Raw genomic sequence first — 22,217 nt, 5'->3', positions numbered from 1 at the left:
GGCATATTACGAAATCTTGATTCCGTTCGGAAAGAAATTCCGAACAAAATTCTAATTGCTATTTCCATTCCGGCAGGTTGATGTGTAGATAAAATCTAAATTCCGATAAGAGTTTTGATGTAAGCATGGCGTTATTTTAGATAATTGTCTTCTTACCATTTCGCACCATCATGCTGGCTGTCGCCCCATTACCATTTCAAATGGTATGGTTGCTTAAAAACAGTGAAGACCTAGATATCTTTGTCATCAGCATTAATTTAACCATAGTTATAAAGGTATCTTTACATCGGAGGTTAAATTAATGTAAAGGTATTAATCTTTAAGCTATATATTTATCCTTTAAGCTATATATTTATCCTTAAGTTATATAATGTATTGTATTAAATTATTTTTAATGTTATGTTCTCGAAATAGTGTAAGGACTACTGTATGACGAACAAATGCAGATAAGAATAAACGAATGAATAAAGGTATGACTTGAGTGACTGAAGGAAAATTTTATGAATTTTAAGGAATGAAAATACTGTCACTTACACAGTGTTCTATAATCTTCCCACTTGATACATATTCTTAGGAACCTTGTAAAAATAAATTAAACAAGTATTTATATTAGGGGTTGCAAATCAGCATTTCAGCAAGGAAAAATACATTAAAGACATCTAAATAATCACGGAGGAAAAAGAGACAGCAAACTCGAAACCTGTTTGATTGCAGTAGATAACAGAGACGACTTGAAAGGTGATTATATGAAACCCCTTGAGGTTTCGCAAGGCAATCTAACTAGTTTTGATATATTTTGTTCCACCCTCTTTCATTAATGATGCAACAGTTTCCAAAATTATTTTTGTCTCTTTTTTCAATCCTTACAAAGAAACGAAAAATATATATTAAAGGTAATGATTACGTATAAGGTAGTTCTAACTTAATTTTAGTCCACGCTTTTTCTTCTTTTTAAGATTCTGCAACTAGTTCAAATTTTTAGAATACAAGAAGGTTTTTTTTTTAAATGAAAAAATAAAACAGCAAAAAATTCTGACAGTTAAAGAGTTTACAGAAATTATTCGTGTATTTAATTTTAGCATACCATTATTTATTACTTTTGGTTCGTCAATGTACTGTCCGATTTTTTGTCAGTATAGTATAATTTATGATTTCTTAATTTGAACTTTTTAAACTCAAAATATTGTATCCTATAATATTAATTTTATTTAAATTGATTATCATCGAGTTACAGATTGTTATCAACAATAATATCATTTCTAATTAGGTCGGAAAAAGCGAAACAAACATTAAAATAATCAGAAACAGTTTAGTATTACAACACAACTTTTGGGTAACAAATTGTACAGCAATAATCTATTATTTCTACTAAAATTGAAAGCCTAAAACTACTTAACTCTGCAATAATAATTCTTAAGAAAAGATGATTTCAAAATTATTCTATATTTTAAACACTTAAATAACCTTATGATAGTACAACTCTTCATTTATAAATTCGAAAAAAAAAACTGCGAAATTTTGTTTGGAAATTTTTAATTTTATTTACAACAAAATGTGATACATTATAAAGTTCAATAGTATAGTATATTCAATAAAATACAAGAAAATTATTAAGAGAAGCAGTCCTGAAAATCAATAATCCAATTATTTTTTTTAAACAGATACGTCGTGTGAAATTTTGACAGAAAAAAAAGACAAAATAAATGTAGCAAGAGAAAAAGCTGCAATGACTATTTTTGGCACAATTGAGTTCACTGACAATCGCTTGAAAATCGTCTCTGATGCTTAATATTTTTATCTTCTCTTTTATTGTCTGATGACCACAATGATTCTTCTATTTCTTGAAAATGGCTGCAAAACAAAATTAAATTATCAATATTTCATAACATAGTTTTCAGAGTACGATGCAAATATGTAAACTAATTTGCCTCTTTTCATTTAATATATTAGTTTTAATTCCTATTGTGTAAAAAGTTATATTCTTTTAATATTTATTACAGATAGAAAGAAGATTACAGTTTTTGTCATCTAACTTTAAATAAAATTTATTAATTGTAAGCTATACTTCCATCTGACTGTAAAAAACCTGCTACCTTAGTGCATATGTTAGTGCATGTTAAATACCTATTTGCACAATACCAGCTGAAAATATTATTACAATCAATAAATAATCACTTGCGTGAATGATAGTTTAAGCAATTTTTTACGGCCCTCGTAGAAAAAAGAATTTTCTAAACTCACTGTAAGTATTCTATTTCGTTACCATTTCATCCTGAAACAAAACAGTGTTAAGAAAGTTATCGTTGTTCACATCGCTAAACAAATTTCTAAATCTATCTGATATTTCCTATTTTACAGACTTAGGCATGTACGCCATGTTACAAACCTAAATTAACGAAACATACAAGCAAATAATAACGAAAATAGGTAAAACTAGCTTTTTAATCGAGACTAGATATTAATACTTAGAAAATTGTCATGTCGTTAAAAAATTGTTAATTTTGTTTGATGCAGAATTTTTCTCATCTGCGAAAATAAAAGATTTTTTCGTAAAATTTTTTGTTAAATTTCTTAAAGCAGGATTAACAAAAATGTATTAAAGGAAATGTAAAAGGGAACATTAATTTTTAAAAAAAAGATTGTATCACGTCTCTTTACTTATGGCTTAGTGCACAAAACTGCGGGTTAACTAGTCTAAACATTTTCAATTGGTTGTTAAAGAAAGCTCTTTTTTAAAATTTTAGTCTCTTATAAAATTTAAATTTAAAAATAATTGTTTAATGCAAAATTCTTTCTGTTTGAAATTAAAAAAATAATCAATAGTTTATTTAAAATTTAAATCGTAATAGTCTATAAAATAAATTAATTTTACGTATTACAAATTAATGAATTGGAGATGCATATTTATCTGGTTCAGGTCAAAATTACGATCTGTGGATGAATGAATGGATGTACGAATGGGCCCAGCCTTTGAAACGGACTGTGACGTGTGTGTGGCTGAAGACGTATTCTTGGCCATAGATGGCCCCACTGAACAACAAGAAACGTACCTTCAGCCTTAAATTTGCTTTGTTTCTCCAAGCATGCTCGCTGGTAATTGGCAAGTGGCATTAGAAACAGCAACACAAAATAATGTTTATTCACTTGCATTTATACAAAAACGTATTTCATATTTTAAAATTTTTCAGTTTATCTCTTTTAAAAAATTCTGCTTGCAAGAAATTGTTAATAAAATTTGTTAATATGTTGTTCAGTATAGCATTTTCTGAGAAAAAAACAGCGTTTATCTGTCTGAAGCAATAAAATAAAAATATTCTTACAAAATATTTAATCACGACGACCAAATTTTCCGTGCCACATTTTACTAACTATTAAAACATCAATAAAATATATAAATATCTCGTGAGGAATTATTAATTTTAAATTATAAATTTTGAAAATCAATAATGGCAATCATTAAGATAAGATTATTTTAAAATGGCATCACTTTCTGATGGATTCTATTTTCTTCGATGATCAAATAACGATTCCAGAAGAGTTTCCTTCTATATTAAAAAATTACGCAAAAGCTGCAATTAAAACCAACCCACCTGATTTGCTTGCTTGGTCTAGAAAGTATTTTACAGCATTAAGTAAAGGTGAACGCCCTCCAGCAAGAGAGAGATTAAAATTTGATAAATCTCAATATCCCTTCTTAACCGTCGTTTCAAAAGAAGCAAAAATGGCGGAGAAGAGTTTGGAACAGAGACTGATCGAAAATATGTCTTTGAATGCTATTGATCACGCATGCGCCTACACTGTTTATGAAAAAACTCATCATCCAAGACTTAGTAAAATAGTGTGCACTATAGGACCGGCTACGCAGTCAGTAGAAAAGTTAGTGGAACTCATGGAAGCCGGTATGAATGTGGCTAGACTTAATTTTTCTCACGGAGAGTATGATTATCATGGCCAAACTGCGGCTAATGTAAGAGAGGCAGCGAAGATAGTCGCAAAAAATAAAGGTTTGGATTCGTATCCTGTAGCTATTGCACTGGACACCAAAGGGCCAGAAATCAGAACTGGTCTTGTAGAAGGGGATAAGTTTGGAGAAATAGAACTGAAGAAAGGAAGTACAGTGAAACTTACGACTGATGACAGCTATTTTGATAAGTGCAATTCTGAAACAGTGTATATTGATTATAAAAATATAACTAAAGTGATTAAGGAGGGGAATAAAATATACATGGATGATGGACAAATTACTCTCATCGTCAAAAAAGTGGGCGGTGATTGGGTGGAGTGCGAAGTGGGGAATGAGAGCAAACTTGGAAGTGAAAAAGGATGCAATTTACCAGGGATTGATACTGATTTACCTGCAGTTTCTGAAAAAGATAAAGAGGATTTTGCATTTGGACTTGAACTGGAAGTTGATTATATTTTTGCCTCTTTTATCAGAAATGCTGACGGCGTAAAACAAATCCGCAAATTATTAGGAGACAAAGGCAAACATATTTGGATCATTCCAAAAATTGAAAATGATGAAGGAATACAGAATTTCGATGAGATTCTAGAAGTTTCAGAAGCAATTATGGTAGCCAGAGGAGATCTTGGGATTAATATTCCAACAGAAAAGATATTCTTGGCGCAGAAAATGATGATATCTAAATGTAACGTTGCTGGAAAACCCGTCCTTTGTGCTACACAGATGTTAGATAGCATGGTCCAAAAGCCAAGACCCACAAGAGCTGAAGCATGTGACGTCGCCAATGCTATTTTGGATGGCGCGGATGGCGTTATGCTTTCTGCAGAATCAGCCAAAGGACAGTATGCTGTTGAATGTGTCACAGTTCAGCATAAAATAACACATGAAGCAGAAACAGTTTTAAATCAACGTGTTATATTTTCTGATCTCTTATTTCGAGAAGTTATTCCATCTCATTTTGATACGTGTATGGCGATTGCTGCAGTTGCTGCATCATTAAAATGCTTGGCAAGTGCCATTATAGTTTTGACCAAAGCAGGGAGAGCAGCTTATGCCATCGCCAAATTCCGGCCTAGGTGTCCAATCATTATGGTTACAAGATCTGGTACGGCTTTTCGTCAAAGCCAAATGTGGCGAGCGATTTATGCTTTCCATTATACGGAGGAAATGCTACCTGATTATAACGAAGATGTCGATGCTCGTGTTCAGTATGGTATTAAAAACGGCATGCAACTTAATATTTTAAAAAAAGACGATCCTGTTATTATTGTTAGTGAGTCGACTGACACTATGCGTATTATTAATATTGAGTAACAATTTTTTAAAAAAAATCATCAGGAATATTTTCATTTCTAAATTTAACGACACTGTTCATTATATTGTTTAAGGCTGTCTTTATCATTTTTTAGAAGTAACTGCACCTGTAAATTTAACAGAAGGTGAAACTATTCTATCTTACACGAAAGGAACTTAGAAAATTACGAAACTTGTTGTAGTTATCATTGAAAAAATTCAATATTTCATTTTAATAAGATAAAATTTGACAATAAGTTATATGTTTTAAATATAAATACATTATTAAAATGAGACATTTTATGAGATATTATTTTTATTAGCTTAAGAAAAAATTTGAGAAAAGTATCGATATTTTTCCCGTTTATTTCTTAAACCCCAATAGATATTTTTTTAAACTCTATTCGCTCAAATACGATTAATCATGTGGAATCTATAGACTAAATATAATATTCTAATGTTAATAAAATTACACAACAGGCATGAAAATGTAAATTTCTTTTACAGTTAAAAATAACAGAGTTTTTCGATTAGTTTATTTTAAATTTTTTTAAAAAATTAATTTAATTTTCATGTTTGTTAAAAAAAATATAAAAAATGAAATTAGTTGGTCGACGTCCATATTCTTTGGCGACTTTCCCGGCTAACCTAAAAGTACCAAAATAGCTAACCCTTTTTACTAAAAAAATTTTAGTTTTTAATACTTTAAAAACTAGGAGTCGAATTTGACACAGAGACTTTCNTACACGAATTGAAAAATTATACAGTGAAGCCAAAAACATTACTAAGCTACTCAAAAATTGTTTCACTTAATAATTAAATCTTTCATAACAATGACACTCAGATACTATTATACACATTGGTCAACTATTAAACACTGAAACGAATTTTGTTTTTAAATTTTACTCATACATTTTGACAGATATAAAATGCGAGTTCATTTCGGATATGAATATGGTAGTCATTTTAATTCGACTTATTATTATGTGGATGATTAACGAAATAGAGCTTTAATTAGATTTATTTTCTGTAATAATTTTGGTTAGCCAAGCATAAGCGAAAATTTGTCATAAAATGTTGACCTCCGCCAATTTCATATTTAATTTTTTCTTTTTTTGACTTTTTATACACATAAAAATTTAACAAAATGAAGAATAAAAAAATGATTGAATTTTCTGGCACCCGGCTTGCCGAAAAGTACCGATTTTTCTGCTTGCATTAAGAATTAAACGAATATTTGTCACGTGGTTTCTTCAATAATTTTTTTTAAAAAAAATATTTGACTGTAATATATCTTTCTAAAAGCATGTCAGTCATGAACGAAAGAAATATTGTTATTAAATAATAATAATAATTAATATATTTCTTATAATTTCCTACTTTTTTAAAAAATTTTACGCAGTATGAAGAATTAGTTTCATTTTCACTTGCATCTCAATAGTCAAGAGCAGTCAAAAGTTTGAACTCTATAATGTTAAGTATACTACTTTTGTATTACGTCATGTTTTTCGTATTACTTAATCAAATCAAAACATCTTAGTACATATTTTTTAAATTTGTTTATCTAAAGTTTGTTCCAGGTTACAAATATTTATTTTTAAAATCATGTATTTTGGTATTTTTGCATTTTGCCGGGGCAACGAAATTTGGATATTTTAATTTAATTATAATTTCTTTTTAAATATCTATCTTATAAAATAAATAAAAAATGCTGCATCGGATTGGCGACTTTATTGCTTGCGCATACGAAATGTAAAAGTACTAATTCTCTAATTATTTAATTTAATAATAGTTAAATATTTAAATTAAAAGGTATACAAAATTTTACTTCAGTTTAAACTACGTAGAATTAAGCTATTCTATTTTCAGATAAAAAGTCCAAAATTTGAATGGAATACGCAGTCTCTGGAGAAATGAAAATTTAAAAATATTATTTATTAAAAACTTACACTGTAAAAAATTTCTAGATTAAATTACGATAAAACGTACCGCCACTCAAGGTACTTTCGTTACGTTTTACCGCAAAATCAATTTTTAGCGGAACATGCTACGGAGCTAAAAATCTGAAATACCGCAAATTTTACAGTAATAATCACCGCAAAATGACTGAATCGCACTAGCTAAATAAGTATTACTGTTAAAATTACGTGTAATATTTTACGAAAAGGATTTTTTGAAAAGGACTCTACGAGTGATGTGCCCAAAGTATTGGCACTTTATACCGTAATTTATCCGGCATTTTTTGCAGTTTAATTTTTCAAGAACTTCCAGAACTTGGCCGATACCATTCGAATTTTGGATTTTGACAAGAAAATTGACAGAGTTTAAAATAATGCAACTATTCGTAATTATGCTTCAAAATTATTTAGCTTATTATTACAACAAAAGCCATTAAGTCCTGTACCATTCATTATTACAACTTATCAGAATGATACCAGCTTTCAGGATTTCAATTACCTTGTAAAACTTAAAAAGGGGCATTCATTTTGTTCTAACGAAGCTAAAATTTCCCAGAATTATATTTCACTTTTGAATTTAAAGCAAAATCCTCTAATAGACTTGTTTAAAGTTTTATTACAATATTCTAATAGTGAAAAACATAATATGTATTTTTCCATCTCAATATTATTGCCAATTTTTAGTTTTTCTGAATATGCAAGTGCCTTGGGTCCTCCGTGGTCGGTCAATAATTTAAATTGATTAGCGAAATATGCAAAAAGTGAAATTAACATTAAGTGGTGTTAAAACTTTCAACAACCTGACTGAAATAGTAGGCTTAAATTTTCTGGACTGCTACCAGCTTAACTAGCTATTCTAAAAGTTAAGAAACCATTATTTTATAAATATTTTATAAATAACGATGATAACCTCATTGAGCTAATTAAGCTAATTTTAATTTTCCAATATTTACTTAACATGGTCTAACTGTTACGTTTACTACTAGACTCACGTAGTATGAAAGTGTAATGGTATAAAGATGTACAAAGTTTTTAAATTGATGGTTTTAAACATTTTGTTTAAGTGGCCCTATCTTTTTCGTTATTCAGAGACAGTAGGTTTTTGTGCTCGAAATCATACTTCAAATTATCATGTGCAGAAGAAAAATAGCAAATTTTGTCTTGGCACTTTAAGCCGATTAAGATTATCAGTATTTGGCAATCTGATCAGTAGATCAAAAGTTATTAAAGTGGCCATTAAAAGTTATTAAAGATATCACGATTAAATAATTTTGAAAATAACTAGATGAATAAAAACTCTTTTTTTTCAAACTCAAAAAGGCATATTGTTTTAAAAGCATGCCCACCTTTGTTTTCCGATTCCTATAAGTAATTTGATGGTTCCATTAAAATGTCATAAGTTAAACGTAGAAGAAAGTTTATTTAATGAAAGAATAATACCACTGCGTCAAAACTCATAGCTTATTGAGAAATGAATCTGTCAGGAAAAGGGTTTACCCGTATCTTGAGCAGTCAATATATTTTTGTAGCTAAAACGTAAAATTTTTATAGATTAAATCAATCAAAATTTAATGAAAAGTAGAATTTATATGTATTTTTTAAAGCGGATTTGTAAAAGTTTATATGTTGAATGAATTCGATTTATTCCAACACTTAAAATTTCAGAAACACTCAACATAATATTAATGCAAAAGAAGAGTGATTGAATTAAATAGAAGACTTTTGTTATGATTAAAAATATTTTTTTGCTATAAGGTAAAGAAAAAATACGCGGATTTTTATTTTAAGTGAATATAAAATATTTTTAAAATTAAACAATATCAAATGTTTGAAAAATAAAAATGAAGGATAGTTTTAATTACTATTTATTTACTTTCAAATTAGCATTTAAAATGTATAAATTGTTCAAATATTTGACAAAACCTATTTTTAAAAAATTAATGAACAATATCTAGATGAAAGAAACATAAAATAAATAATATTGAAAATAGCTTTGATTTACTTTAAAATAACATTTAAAATGCTCAACTAAACTGAACTGAACGAAAAAAGTACACAAATTGAAAAATTATGAAATATTTGAATAAAGAAAAAAATATTATTGAATAAAAATGTTTTTTTATTTCTCATTTTAAAGTCAAATGCTTATTAAAAAAGAAGGAACGACAATATTAAAGTGACAGATAAAATTATTTTTAGTTTTAGTTTCAGTCATTTTTAGATTTTGATGTAATTTAAAAATCAACTTCTCAATTTTAGTAGTAAATCGTAACACTGCTTTTTAAGATTAAATTGTGTAAATTAGTTATACTAAAATTTCGCACATTCTTTCCAAAAATGTCAAAAATTTAAGCTAAAAAAGCTAATGGATATTTTTTTTCAAAGTATTAGAAGTTTGTAATATTATTTCTAGGAACATGCAAATAATTCATAAATAGACTAATTTCCTCAGTTATTGACATAAGCAGATCGATACAATAAATAGTTCCAAAGCCGGATCCATTCTTAGGGAATAGCCTATATTGCATTTTCAATTGATCATAATTAAGCATCGAATTACATACATAGATTTATGAATGTATTGCATAATCTCAATCAAATAAAGTGACCCTTGCATCTCAAATAATATCATAATATTAATAGACAGAAGCCATAATGATGACAATGATGGTGAAAGTTAGTAAGAGGGTAAGAGTTCAAACATTCAATTTAGCTTGGATTAATATCAGTTTTGGTAGAAGGAATTCCGTAATAACGATCTTGTGTATGGGGACTGCAAGCAATCACAGCTCCACTTTTGAGCATTTAGTCAGTCGAAATTACCCAGAGCCTTGAGTTAATTACAGTTTGTGCTTTTGTAAAGCATTTCAATGTTGATATACTCAATGATGCTTTCATGCCAAGAAATATTCTTGAAATTGCTATGGGTGGGATGTTCAGATATTACGTATTATCCTCACGTTTCGATAAGTGTTTCAAGCTCTTATACATTTTTTTTCAAAATTGTCCCCTAATTATTACCAATTAGTTATTTCAATTGATACGACATATCGATATAACACATCTCATGTATTACAGATCAATATAATCCATATTATATGAATTATTAAGGATCAATATGATCTTTTGGATTGATATGATTTATTATTATAAGTGATTAATACCTTATAGACCTATATAATTAATTATTATATTATTTTTCCTAATATGTTATTTTTATGACGTTTTACATGAATTAATATATCATACATAGGAGATTCAAAACCAAAATTTAAAATTTATAAATGTAACTGGGCACTCGCACTTGAAGAAGAAGAAGAAGATCACAAATACCAACACATGGGACCTATAACGTCAGAGCTAGCTGATCGTTTATGAGCGAAATGACGTGCTAAAGTTAAGTTTCCCCACATAAGTTAGAATGTTAATTAACATGAAGTTAATTAAATAGTGAGCTGTATCGCACACCAAATTTGTTGAAATATCATTCATTCTAGTCTACTTCTTTTACTTAACTTAGATTTATTATTTGTTTATGTCTTTTCTTGTAACCATGATATAATTTTGATTTGTGTATCTGGCAACTTTGATACATAATTAGTGTGTTTATGTTCTACATGGCTTCGTGCCTGTCTTTGTGTTAAGTAAGAAATATATAGTGAAAAATTCTTTGTAAAAGAATATAGAATGAGTCACTTAAGAGAATTGATACTTGACGGGTTTGGTTTACTCGAAATGGAATGGAAACAACAGTTTCTAACGTAAACAAATGCCACGTTTCACCAATCGATCAGGATGAAGATACCTACACTACGTCACTTGCAGGTATCCCATTATAGCATAACTGTTCATGCCTTTTTACATTCTTTAGTGTATTGATACTTCAATAAATCTGTTTAAATACAAATTTTTGAATTTTCTCCGCATATAAATGATATAATAATATCTTTCTTAATGCCAAAAAGGTTTCAAGTCAATGGACAAACAATTATTTCTTTTAATTAATTACCATGACTTTTTACAAGCTTTTGCAAGCAGACAATTAAAATAATAAAATTTTTACGCAATTTTGAAATTTTTTGAAAGAATTTTTACAAGCAGTGAACAGATTCATTTTAAGTACAAAAAGAGGAAATAATAATTTGTTCTTGAAATATCCTTTCTAATACTTATATTCCCTTTAATCTCTTGATAACTTAATCCCCCAGTAACTCACGCAAATAACGTTTATGTTTAAAGATGCATAAAATAAACAGTGATATAGTGTGTCATAAAAATGCCCTATACCATTAAATTCAAGAGACGAATAAATTCGCTTCCATTTAAAATAAATTCATGTCGAAAAATGTGGCTGCTAGGAGTCCGTAGTAACAGATGTTGGCGACACTTGAATTACTGAAATCTCAAAAGGTTTTACAACACAACTAGTTTCATTTGAGTTGTAATCCTAGAGGAATCCACGTCTATTAAGAGAAGAATGTAAGATATTCAGGATGGATTTTTAACAATAGCATATTGAAAGGATGGCTGAGTTGTTGACTGTAAAAATAGTGCATCCATTTTTATTATGTGAGTTTTGACGTTGATATGTCTTTAAATATTTCGTTAAAAATGCTTTTTTATTATTCGTGCTTCAACAAATTTAATGCAATATCTAAGCGATTTTAATATTTTTAAACTTGGGGCATATTGTAATTTTAAAAAAAAATAATTTTATATTTAGCTCGTCATCGACTTTAGTGTGTAGATTTCTTAATAGAATAATTTTTTAATGTGGAAAGGAAACAGTACAGTTAAGGTTTGGACAATTTATAGGATATAAAAAACCCAAGCATGTAAAAGATAATTTGCTAGAAAGTGACTTTTTAATAAGTTGAGAAAGCCATTTGATTTTAATTGGTATTTTAGTACAAAAACACAGAGTTAGCATAAATGAATGACTGTATTTTGCATATTTATAGTTTTGAAGCAATTACGTGCATAATATGCGAAATTCAAGTAAAATATACCCGTTTTTTAGTTATATGAGTTTGATATGAGAACCCTTTTGTTGCACGACAAGCATTGAACTGTAGACTAGATCGATTTCTGATTCGCAAATAAACAAAACAATTGAAAAAATTGTTCAAAGGGATGAAATTCAAAACTTGTGAAGTATTTCTTCGGATATTTCTGGTCCCACATTTCAAGAATAAACTCACCAAATCTCAATGCATAATGAATTTAATGAAGAAAGAGAATTCTAAGGCGCATTTTTTGCTCTTGAACAAGCATCTAATTCCTAATCTAATTCGTTCCAAACATTAAGTCCAGTTTCACACTGCTAATAGTTCTAAATACTGCGTTTTTACTCTTTAAGTTCAATGTTTTCGGTATCGGTACTTCATAAATACTGTCTTGGGCGTGAGGGTGGTATGGAATTCACATTTAATAATATGGCCATTAAGACCTTACACCATGTGAATTTTTTCACAAAGCCTTATGTCAAAGGTATTATTTATAAACCACTGTTTCGAAAAACACGGTAAAAATTTTGTTGTAAGAGAAGCAAATAATTCCTGAAGTGAGAAATAAATTTTAAAATTTAACTCTTAATTAAGTCTTTTTAACTATATTCATCAAAATAAAACCAACAATTTTTTTTCCTTAAATGAAACTGAAAGACTAAATTGCAGTAATTGGATAAAACACCAAATTTCTGTTGGTCATAATATTAGAAAATAATTGGACAATATTTATTGTTCGCAAGTCAAAGACCTCATGAACTATTTTTATTTATTTATATCTAACTTCAGTTTCCGAAGACATCATTTTATCAGATGCTTTTCCTATCTAAAAATAATTTTTTTCCCTTTTTTAATCTATGAGAAAGTTGCGTAAGGAAAAGAATTTTAAGGGATTAGCGCAATAACAAGGTAAATCCAGACTCAGAAATTGTTTTATTAATTTGCAATAGCTTTACATAGTTTTCCTTCGCACTAATTGATTCACAAAAAGGGCTTATTTCGCATTCGTACTCGTTTCCTACTCTAATCAGCGAAGCTATATTGTGTACAGAAGCTATTTCTGACATAAAATCGTTTTGTTGTTATTTTATTACACTTATCCTTTTCAATTTCTATAAGACTTGTTCTAATATTGTACGCTTAGTTGGTCCAATACTCGTTTGTAGATGATATGCAAATCCTCTTTTTTTGTGATTATTAATTTATTTTCAGCAAAAAATAGTGTAATTAAATTCGGAAATAAATATTTCGAAAAAAATAGTGTGATTATTAGTAGGGTTACAAGCTTAGGCTTAAATTTTTAATTACGAATTTTAAAGATTCAAAACTAATAATTACTCTTACCTCCTATAATTTTTTTAAGAAAAGATGCAAAGAAATAAAGTTAGCTTACCAAAATATTTATTCTTTTCTATCCCTCTTCTCAAACGTTTCAAAACCCGCTCGGTCGATTTCATCGAAGTTCCTCTTGTTGTAGGTCTCAAATCCAGCTCGATCTATTTCATCGAAATTCTTTTTAGCCAAGGCCAAACTGTTATGTCTGTAGGGTCCCCTCTTGGCGAATCCAGTGAATCCTACGTTGTCGATTTCATCGAAATCCCTCTTGCTCATGCCAAAGGTAGAGCCACTCAGGGAATCGAATCTCTTGCTCATTCCAAATGCCATTCCGTTGAGTGTGTCCAAGGTTTGGGTACGTTTAGGAGATGGTGGGTGTCTGAGTTTAGACTGGCGAGCTCTGTCCAGAGCACCAAGGACTGACCCTCCTTCGACTGCATCCAGAGAGCTAATGAAATCGCCACCAGTCATTCGGTCCAGGACGTTCAAGACTTCTCCGCCTCTATAATTGTCTAGAGAATTGAGGTACTGTCCACTAGACAGCTGGTCTAAAGATCTTAGCATTTGGCCACCGCTCAGAGGGTCTAGTATTCGAATGAGTTCTCCGCCGCCCAAGCTGTTGAGACTCCTGGAGTTTAGAAGACTTCGGATAACATCTGCACCACTAAACTCAAGGTGACCTCTCATAGATTTATCTTCTCTGGCTAACCTCATGATGTTATTTCTGGGTCCACCCTACGGTAGAAAAAATATGACATATTAGGAAAAAATGTGATATGACATGTGAGGATACTGATGATGTGATATGATATGTCATTGTCATTAAACATGCCTGTTACCAAACTCATAGGTGAGGAAATGTTCCAAAAATATCTTCTATTTTTACATAAGATTGATTATATCTTTGCTTAAAGAAAAATGGTTTACATTGTTTAGGAAGTATACATTATTATTGACAATTTACCCAAATTTATGCGAGACCTTATTTTATTTTTGTTTTTTTACTAACGACAGTGACAACACAAAATATTCTTAATATAAGATAGATCACGAGTCTGCTTTTTCTAGCCATTAGATCGACTGAAATAAACATGTATAGTACTCAAATTTAAAAAAAAGGTTACACCTTTAACGTTTAACTAAAAGTACTTTTGCTCATTGAAGAGCTTACCAAAGAAGAGCAATTTAAATAGTTCCATTCAATTTGACTTAGTATACCAGGCAGAAAAACATGATTTCTTAGACACTTTCTTTTCCGAACTGTCTCTACCTTTTGACCATCAAGGTTAAAGGGCAGCTGTAATCTGTCAATCGATCCGATGGCCAAAACCTTGGGTCCTTCAATTTTTATTCGTCATATCGCTAGAAGTGATTTTCTTAGTCAAAATCTGGCTGCACCTATAATAACTCCTTTATTTGATGATAATGCCCTGCAATTTTTTCCCTTATTAAATACCATTTCTTATTTAATTCAATAACGTAAACTTGATTAAAATCTAAGTTATATAATTTTTTATATCATGTTAAGCTGTGTAAAAGTTAATGTTCAAGTTTAAAATTTGAAAGACATTATGCGAATACAGGGTACCTGTAAATAAAATTGGCACTTGTAAGTAGTCTATCTAAGCAACTAGAAGAGTTTCATAATGATGTAATGAAGTTGTGTAAGCGGGAGGATGTACGGATTTGATTGGATCTCAATACACCGAGTCTCAGATCCAAAAGGATCTGAGTGACCAAGTGGTTGAGAAATGAGTCATCTAGTGGAACAAATGATTATTTCCTGGATGAGATACCAAACATTTCATTATGTCACTATCCAATCTACAAATTTATTCAATCTGTTTTACTACAAATTTTCTTTAAAGTAGATTGCTCAGAAATGCTAACTGGACATCATGTAGGTTGTGATTAATCAACGATTTGCCTCATATTTCATACTTTTATATTTTAAGCTACGTAAATTAACTCAAATTAAACATTTTTTATACCTGGTATGCCAAAACGTCCTTTACTGAGTGAAATAATAATAAATAATAATAAAAATGCAATTTTTGTATGAAATTATCTTTGTTTGAACAAGTACTAAATATGAGTGCACAAAAATTTTGATTCCTGCAATTAGGTCTAAGTACATAATAAAACAAGCTCAAAGTGAAGAACAACAAAGGGGAACTGAAAGCTATGACAACTCTCCCGATTAAAATGTTGAAATCGTATTGTGGCTACACTTTATTTCGTAAGAATCTAAATTAAATTCCGAAACCGATGAAGGAAATTATGCGTATTCAAAAAATGTACGTTTTTTTCATTCTATTTCTTAATTTAGGGTATCTGACAAGTACAAAAGCATGATTTAGGGCAAAATTTTTGAAATTGAGTTTATTATAAATTTGGAATCCCTGTACTCTTAGCTGTCCAAAAATACTTTATTTTTGCGCTCAATTATTTGCAAAGTTATAGCAGTTCTTGTGCAAGGTCATAACAGTGAATAAATTAATGATTTTCAGTTATTAAATGCGTTTATCTCAAAATTAGATTTTTTTCACATTTTTTCATATTTTCACATTTTTCACACGATATCACATGTTGTTTTTGAAATAATTACCTATAATTTTTCATGAGTGTTTATGATTATAACACACATGTTTTGATCTACAGACTAAGAGAAAAAAGCAGAATTTCATTTTTTAATCATGTTTTTCCGCAAAGACAAAGGCGAAAATTTGGAAAAATTTGCTTTAGTAACTACATTGATCTCTAACTCGGTAGTGTATGCACTTGCTCTTAAGATGATATCCAAAACGCTGTTGATAGCCTTTTAAATAAAATTCTCAAAGGATTTTTTTTTGCTTCAGGCGATAGAACTTTTTTTTTACAATGTTTAGCGTATATGCAAAAAATGTCCTTTTTTTTTACTAAAAAATGGATCTTTAAAATAATAAAAATAATATTTTTTTGCTAGTTTTATAAGTTTTTACACATAATAAAACAAATAAACTAGTTTTTCAAAATGTTATATTAATATTGAAAAAAAAATTATTCAATATTTAATTGTGTTTCTTGAATCGTTAGAATTACATATGTTTGGAAACTTCATTATTAGCTCAAAAGTTTTTCTTTCTTTGTATATAAACAAGATGTTTCGAAAAGACAATTTTTAATTCGAAAGTATTTTAAGAATCTATTTTTAAAAGGAATTAAAATGTATACATATTAAGGGTTGTAAACTAATTTTTAAACGAGGAAAAAAGCAAACGTTATCGAAATGTGTAGCTAGTAATCATATCACTAGTGAGTAAGGCGGAATGAAAAACTTAGAAAAAAAAATTGAATTCTTCATAAAACTTGTTTTTAATAATAACTTATAAATCTTCTCTGTTTTTACCTGCAATCAAATAGGTTTTGATTTTTCCAGTGCCATTTTTCTTAATAGTGATTGCTTTGATTCAGATATTAATTTCGTTTTTTCCCACTTTCGTTATAATTTTCGAAAGTAAAAAAGCTTTTTTTGATATCATTAGTGACGAGGGCTTGGAACGTACCTATTAAGGGTGGTTTTCGCGGAATACCCTATATTGCTAATATGCTGTAATACGTCCCTGTACCAATTCGTCTACAGAATTCATTATAACCATCCGTGTCCGGAAGGAATTTTCATTTGAAAATTTAATGCATTAATTTTTTTCCTCTTCCCCTTCTAACTTTGAACTTTCTGAAATATTTTTCAGATTCTTTTTCATATTTGTGCTTCTAGAAAAATCTCAAGAGCATGCAAGCAAGAAATGTAGATACCTCTACTTTAGAATTCAAATCTCGACTATCAAGTGAAATACTTCAAAACTTACATTTATATATTTATCTTAGAAAGAGACGAGGTACGCTCAAAATGTGAAAATGTTATGATTAATTTAGATTTTCAAAAGAGGTTTATTTATAAATTTAAATAATGACATGAAATAAGGTTTATTAGATCTTTCAACAACTCCGAAAAAGTTTTCAGTTTAAGTCTTAGGAACGTAAGAATAAAATGATATTCAAATAGGCAACGAAAAAAACTCATTCGCAGTTTCATAAATCAGTTGTTTCAGATAGCATTTGCATTGAATTTTAAAAAGAATATTTTAAAGTTACGAAACGGAAATATCATTTCCAAAAAAAATCATTACTAGCTTAAACAAATCTGAATTGAAATTCAAAATAAATTCGTTTGATTGGACATCATGTGCAAAACATGCAAATGATGTTATATATTTACAAAAACTGAATCTTTAATAAAAATGAAATAAAGTTATTTATATTAAACCTGTTCAAAGCAATAAGAAGACTAAAATCTTTGAAATCTGCTTTGGAACAGAAATATTGTTTAGGTAGGTAGGCATATCATTTGCAACAAATAATAAATATCTTTCGTTCATGAGAATACGCGTTAAGGCATAAAAACATGCAACAATTGATAGAATTTGATGTTAATGCGAGAAAAATTTCATTCAAGAATTGCTTTTTTTAAAGTTAATGATTGCTAGTAGTTTAAGGTATAGGTGCTTCATAAAATAAAACTAATACCAAAAATTAATTAGTTACTGCAAGTAATGATAAATGTTCATGTTCAACCTTATCGTGGTTTAAAATTATTTACGTTTTTACCCATGGACGCAGATGGGACAACGGTGTCTCTATCATATATTTTTTTCTGATGCTCCTACATACAAAAATATACTTTGGTATTTTTTAATTTTAAAAAACAGTCTAATAATTTCTAAAAAAATCTATTACATTAAAGGATATATATTAGTACAAAAGTATAAGAACTGAAAAATATTAATTAATAATTAATTAATTTCGTTTTCATACGCATTCAAAATTTATCAATAGTTGATTTGGTAAATTATGTGAATTTTAATGATGAGTGATTGCTTCTCTTAGATATAAATAATTGCAAATAAGTGCAAATAGGAAAAATATTTTTTTGGAAGTGAGCCATGTTTTACCTTCAATACTGAAAAAAAAACACCAATGTTTCATGTTGTATTTCATAAGCATAAATTGCATAAATGCTAAGTATATTATTTCTCACTTATTTTGACCTAAATTAATACAAAATAATGAAAAAAGTATAAAAAATATGTTTAAGAAATCCAGACTCAAAGGGATAATAAACAAAAATAATTAATAAACAATTAATAAATTATAAAGTAATTTTTAAACTGAATAATTAATTATGAATAATTAACTATAAGAATAACTCATCCGTTAATTTATAAGACAATTAATAATTTATGAAATAATTAGTAACCTAATTAATTATTAATAATTGATAATAAAATATTTAAAAAGCAAAAATAATTAATAAACTTTAATATAGGGCTTTCATGGGTCTTAATTGCTAATCGTGGTAGCAAAATGGATATTATGGTAAAAGGAAAATTAAATTTGAATTTTTGAAACAAAATTGTCGATGAAGTTATGATAACCAAGCAAAATAATTAGATTTGGATTCCATCGTGATAAGATTGGTAACTAAATTTGTCACACCAAACCTGAATTGATACTGTAAAACAAATTGAGGTCTTTCAATTGAACATTTTTCTAATTTTTTTCTATTTTTTAAACATATTTTTAATTTTTTAGAGCCATGGTGGCTGAGGGGATCGAGCGTTCGCTTTCCAATGTTCCGGGTTTGAATCCAAACGAAGTTGGTTCCTCACGCAGTTTGCACCGACTACAGTGCTGACGTAAAATATACTCAGTGATAGACGGATCATGGGTTAGAATTCCGTTGCCGTCAGGCTAACCGTCGCAGGTTATTGTGGTTCTTCTCTCCATGTAAAGTAGATGCTGGTTAGTTCCATCAAAAAGTCTTCCTCGAAGGCTAGTTTCCCCTAATGTTTGATCCAGGAATTACTCTTGTCTTTAGGCTAGGGTGCCAAATTCCAAGGATACTGAGCTCAACATTGGTAATCTTAAATTAAATATTGGGTCGATTGTTCAACGACGGTTATAAAATAAAATAAAATAAAATAAAATAAGATCGTTAAGAAACACAAAATGATTGTTGAAAGCGTGATGTTTGGGGAGCAAGAGAAGTAGGCAGCTGAGGCACGATGGGAAAACTTCGTAATAGTAAAAAATAAAACAGCGAGGAAGTTACGATTATACACTGAAATATTATCTTCAGTATACAATATAATACAGAAAAAACAAAGTTGTTTTTTTATATCGTAGCTTGCATCGAAAATGATGATTCAGTGTGGCATCGAAGCATGGGAGACAATGCAACTAATTTTGTTGAAATCCTTTTGTTATGAAAGATTCAGGGAATTTAGTGGAAATTAAAACACAAGTTACAGTTTTTTTAAGTCAAAAGATAAAAGGCTTTAAGGTTCGTAAATATTAGAATTTTAATGTAATAAATTGACAGTCTTTTAGTCTGACTTATAGTAACTGTATCATTGTAACTGGTGTATTAATTTTTAAAAGTTCCTAAGCCTTTTACAACGAACGGAGATTATAGAAATTTATTTATTATTTTCTTCTGAAAGCTGTTTAATTTATTATTGGGTTGTTTGGAAAGTTAAGTCTATTTTTACAAACAGGACAGTATTTTTTTCACAGTCATTTTCGCACTTAAGTCGCGTGATCATTATATATTTTGAAGCAGCAGATGTAGCAAGGCTAGCTTTTGTAAGAAAGTTCGATTGATTCTATGCAGCAGTTTTTGGTCGGTGATCTTTTAAATATAGAAAACGAAAAGCTGCATTTCTGACATAGTTCACTTTTTTTCACTACCTAAAAAATAAAAAAATGAAAAAAATTTAAACAATGTATAGAAAAAAGATGTATCAACAGTACGCCAGTGCCAAAACTGGCTTCTGAAATTTCGATTTGACAATTTTGTTTTTGAAGAAGATGCACGTTCTGCAAGGCAACTTGAGGATGATGAAAATTTAATAACAGCATTAATTGATGATAAAATGATTGACGAAATATCATGGAAGTAGCGATGATGTACTGAAGCACCATTTTCAGTGTGCAATATAATACGGAAAATGGCAAAATGGTTTGCTTTATGTTGTAGAGTGCATCAAAAATATCAAGGATATTGCAACTAATTTTATTAAAATCCTTTTGTTATAAAAGATTTAGGGAATTTAATGAAAATTAATGCATAAATTACTATGATAAAATTTCTATAATTCAATGAATAAAATAATTTAATACACACAACTATATTATACTAGAATTTTAACGTAATGAATTTGTCAATCTCAACGTCTTTATAGTAACTGAATCATTGTAATTTGAGTAGTAATTTTCACAAAATTCCCTAAATCTCTCAAAACAAATGGAGATTAGAATTTTTTTTTAATTTTCTTCTGAAAGCTGCTTATTTTATTAATTTCTTTTGTTTCCATTGTCACATTTTTGACAATGTCTGAAAAATAGGAGCATATCAAATATGGCAGTGGGTACATTTTTAGAAAGTAAATCTTATTAATTGAGGGGCAAAAAAGTATCGACAAGATATATATATTTATATATATAGAAAAAAAAAACAAGTTGAGGCTCAAATTAATAGTTTTTTAAGTTTTACCCAGCGCAGAAGGCATGGAACTTTTTTAGCTTAAAATTGACTTTTGGTTACTGAAATCGTGCCAAAATTGCATTACGCGTTTCCTTTAACCTCCCATAGCTCGGAGGAAGAAAAAAAAAGGTATGATTTTATTATTAGGACCAATTTTATGTCACAACGATGTGGGTCTGAACCCCAAAACTGCCTAGAAATACAACTGGTACAGCTCAAAGTTTCAGATAACATTCCACTGATACGAGAACTTATGTCTATGATAAAACAAAATGATCTTTAAATCTTAGTTTTATCCATTAAATTTCTTTTATTTCTAGAAAAATGTAACATGTTTTTCTATAAAACTGTAACATAATAATATTGTAATATTTCTTAACTTACACATCCAAGCATTAATCTTAAGTATTTTATATTTAAATAAAGTTATTTGAAAAAATGAAACAAAACAATTGCTGCAAACATCCCGCGTGCTTGCCCTTATCATTCCAATCTTTACACAAGTGCCTATAAAATAAGGGAGAAACGCAATTTCTTATCGAGAAGTGTTAAATATCTCGAAAAGATTTAGATTGCAGCGTAGAAAGGACATTTTATTTGTCAATAAATTCATTTAAAGCCGTTGAAGCTACCTACATATCGACTAACGTTTCTAAGCAGCGATTGGTCGGATAATGCTGAATATTCAACCTATCTTGCGGAAGGTGCACTTTTATTTTCTATGGAATTTATCAAATTGGTTGATAAATTAGAAAATCTTCATTTGTAGTCGAGGTAACCGAATTTGAGCCGATCTAAATAATCTTTGGAAAGGGTGTATATACGGGAAGGATGTATATACTTTGGAAAGGGTGTATTTAATTTCGAAATAATTGAAATACTGTATTTAGAAAACTTTAAAAATCATACTGAATTATAAAAAAATGCTTGGAATTTCTGTGCTACAAATTATGGATTTATTAAATTTGTTTAGTCATTTGCAATCTAATTTGTAGTTTTACTGACGAAGTGATTCTCGGATTTACTGATTCAGCTCTTTATGCGTTTCAATTGATTGTATTGATTTTTTATGATAT

At 29.1% G+C, this 22,217-nt stretch overlaps 2 protein-coding genes across 2 annotated transcripts in view; one reads left to right on the top strand and one right to left on the bottom strand.

Moving 5' to 3' along the window:
* Nucleotides 1-1,516: 1,516 nt before the first annotated feature.
* The window catches only part of LOC107444189 (uncharacterized), a 49,896-nt gene continuing 29,195 nt past the window's right edge, over nt 1,517-22,217 (bottom strand). Inside the window, exons 2-3 of the mRNA XM_016058274.4 lie at nt 13,615-14,291; nt 1,517-1,851 (exon numbers count right to left, since the gene is read on the bottom strand). Coding sequence (XP_015913760.1) covers nt 13,623-14,291 — 669 coding nt within the window. The 3' untranslated portion in view covers nt 1,517-1,851; nt 13,615-13,622. The remainder of the gene's footprint in view (nt 1,852-13,614; nt 14,292-22,217) is intronic.
* LOC107444188 (pyruvate kinase-like) lies at nt 3,469-5,597 on the top strand. The gene has a single exon (XM_016058273.3). It carries the CDS (start codon nt 3,494-3,496, stop codon nt 5,276-5,278), a length of 1,785 nt encoding a protein of 594 aa, XP_015913759.2. The 5' UTR covers nt 3,469-3,493; the 3' UTR covers nt 5,279-5,597.

Source organism: Parasteatoda tepidariorum, chromosome 5 (genome assembly GCF_043381705.1).
Source record: "Parasteatoda tepidariorum isolate YZ-2023 chromosome 5, CAS_Ptep_4.0, whole genome shotgun sequence".
NCBI lineage: Eukaryota > Metazoa > Arthropoda > Arachnida > Araneae > Theridiidae > Parasteatoda > Parasteatoda tepidariorum.
Note: the sequence above shows the minus strand (reverse complement) of the source record. Positions and strands in the feature narration are given on the sequence as shown.

Excerpts from the sequence above, each read along its gene's own strand:
- LOC107444188 (XM_016058273.3), top strand. The coding sequence starts at position 3,494 with ATGGATTCTATTTTCTTCGATGATCAAATAACGATTCCAGAAGAGTTT.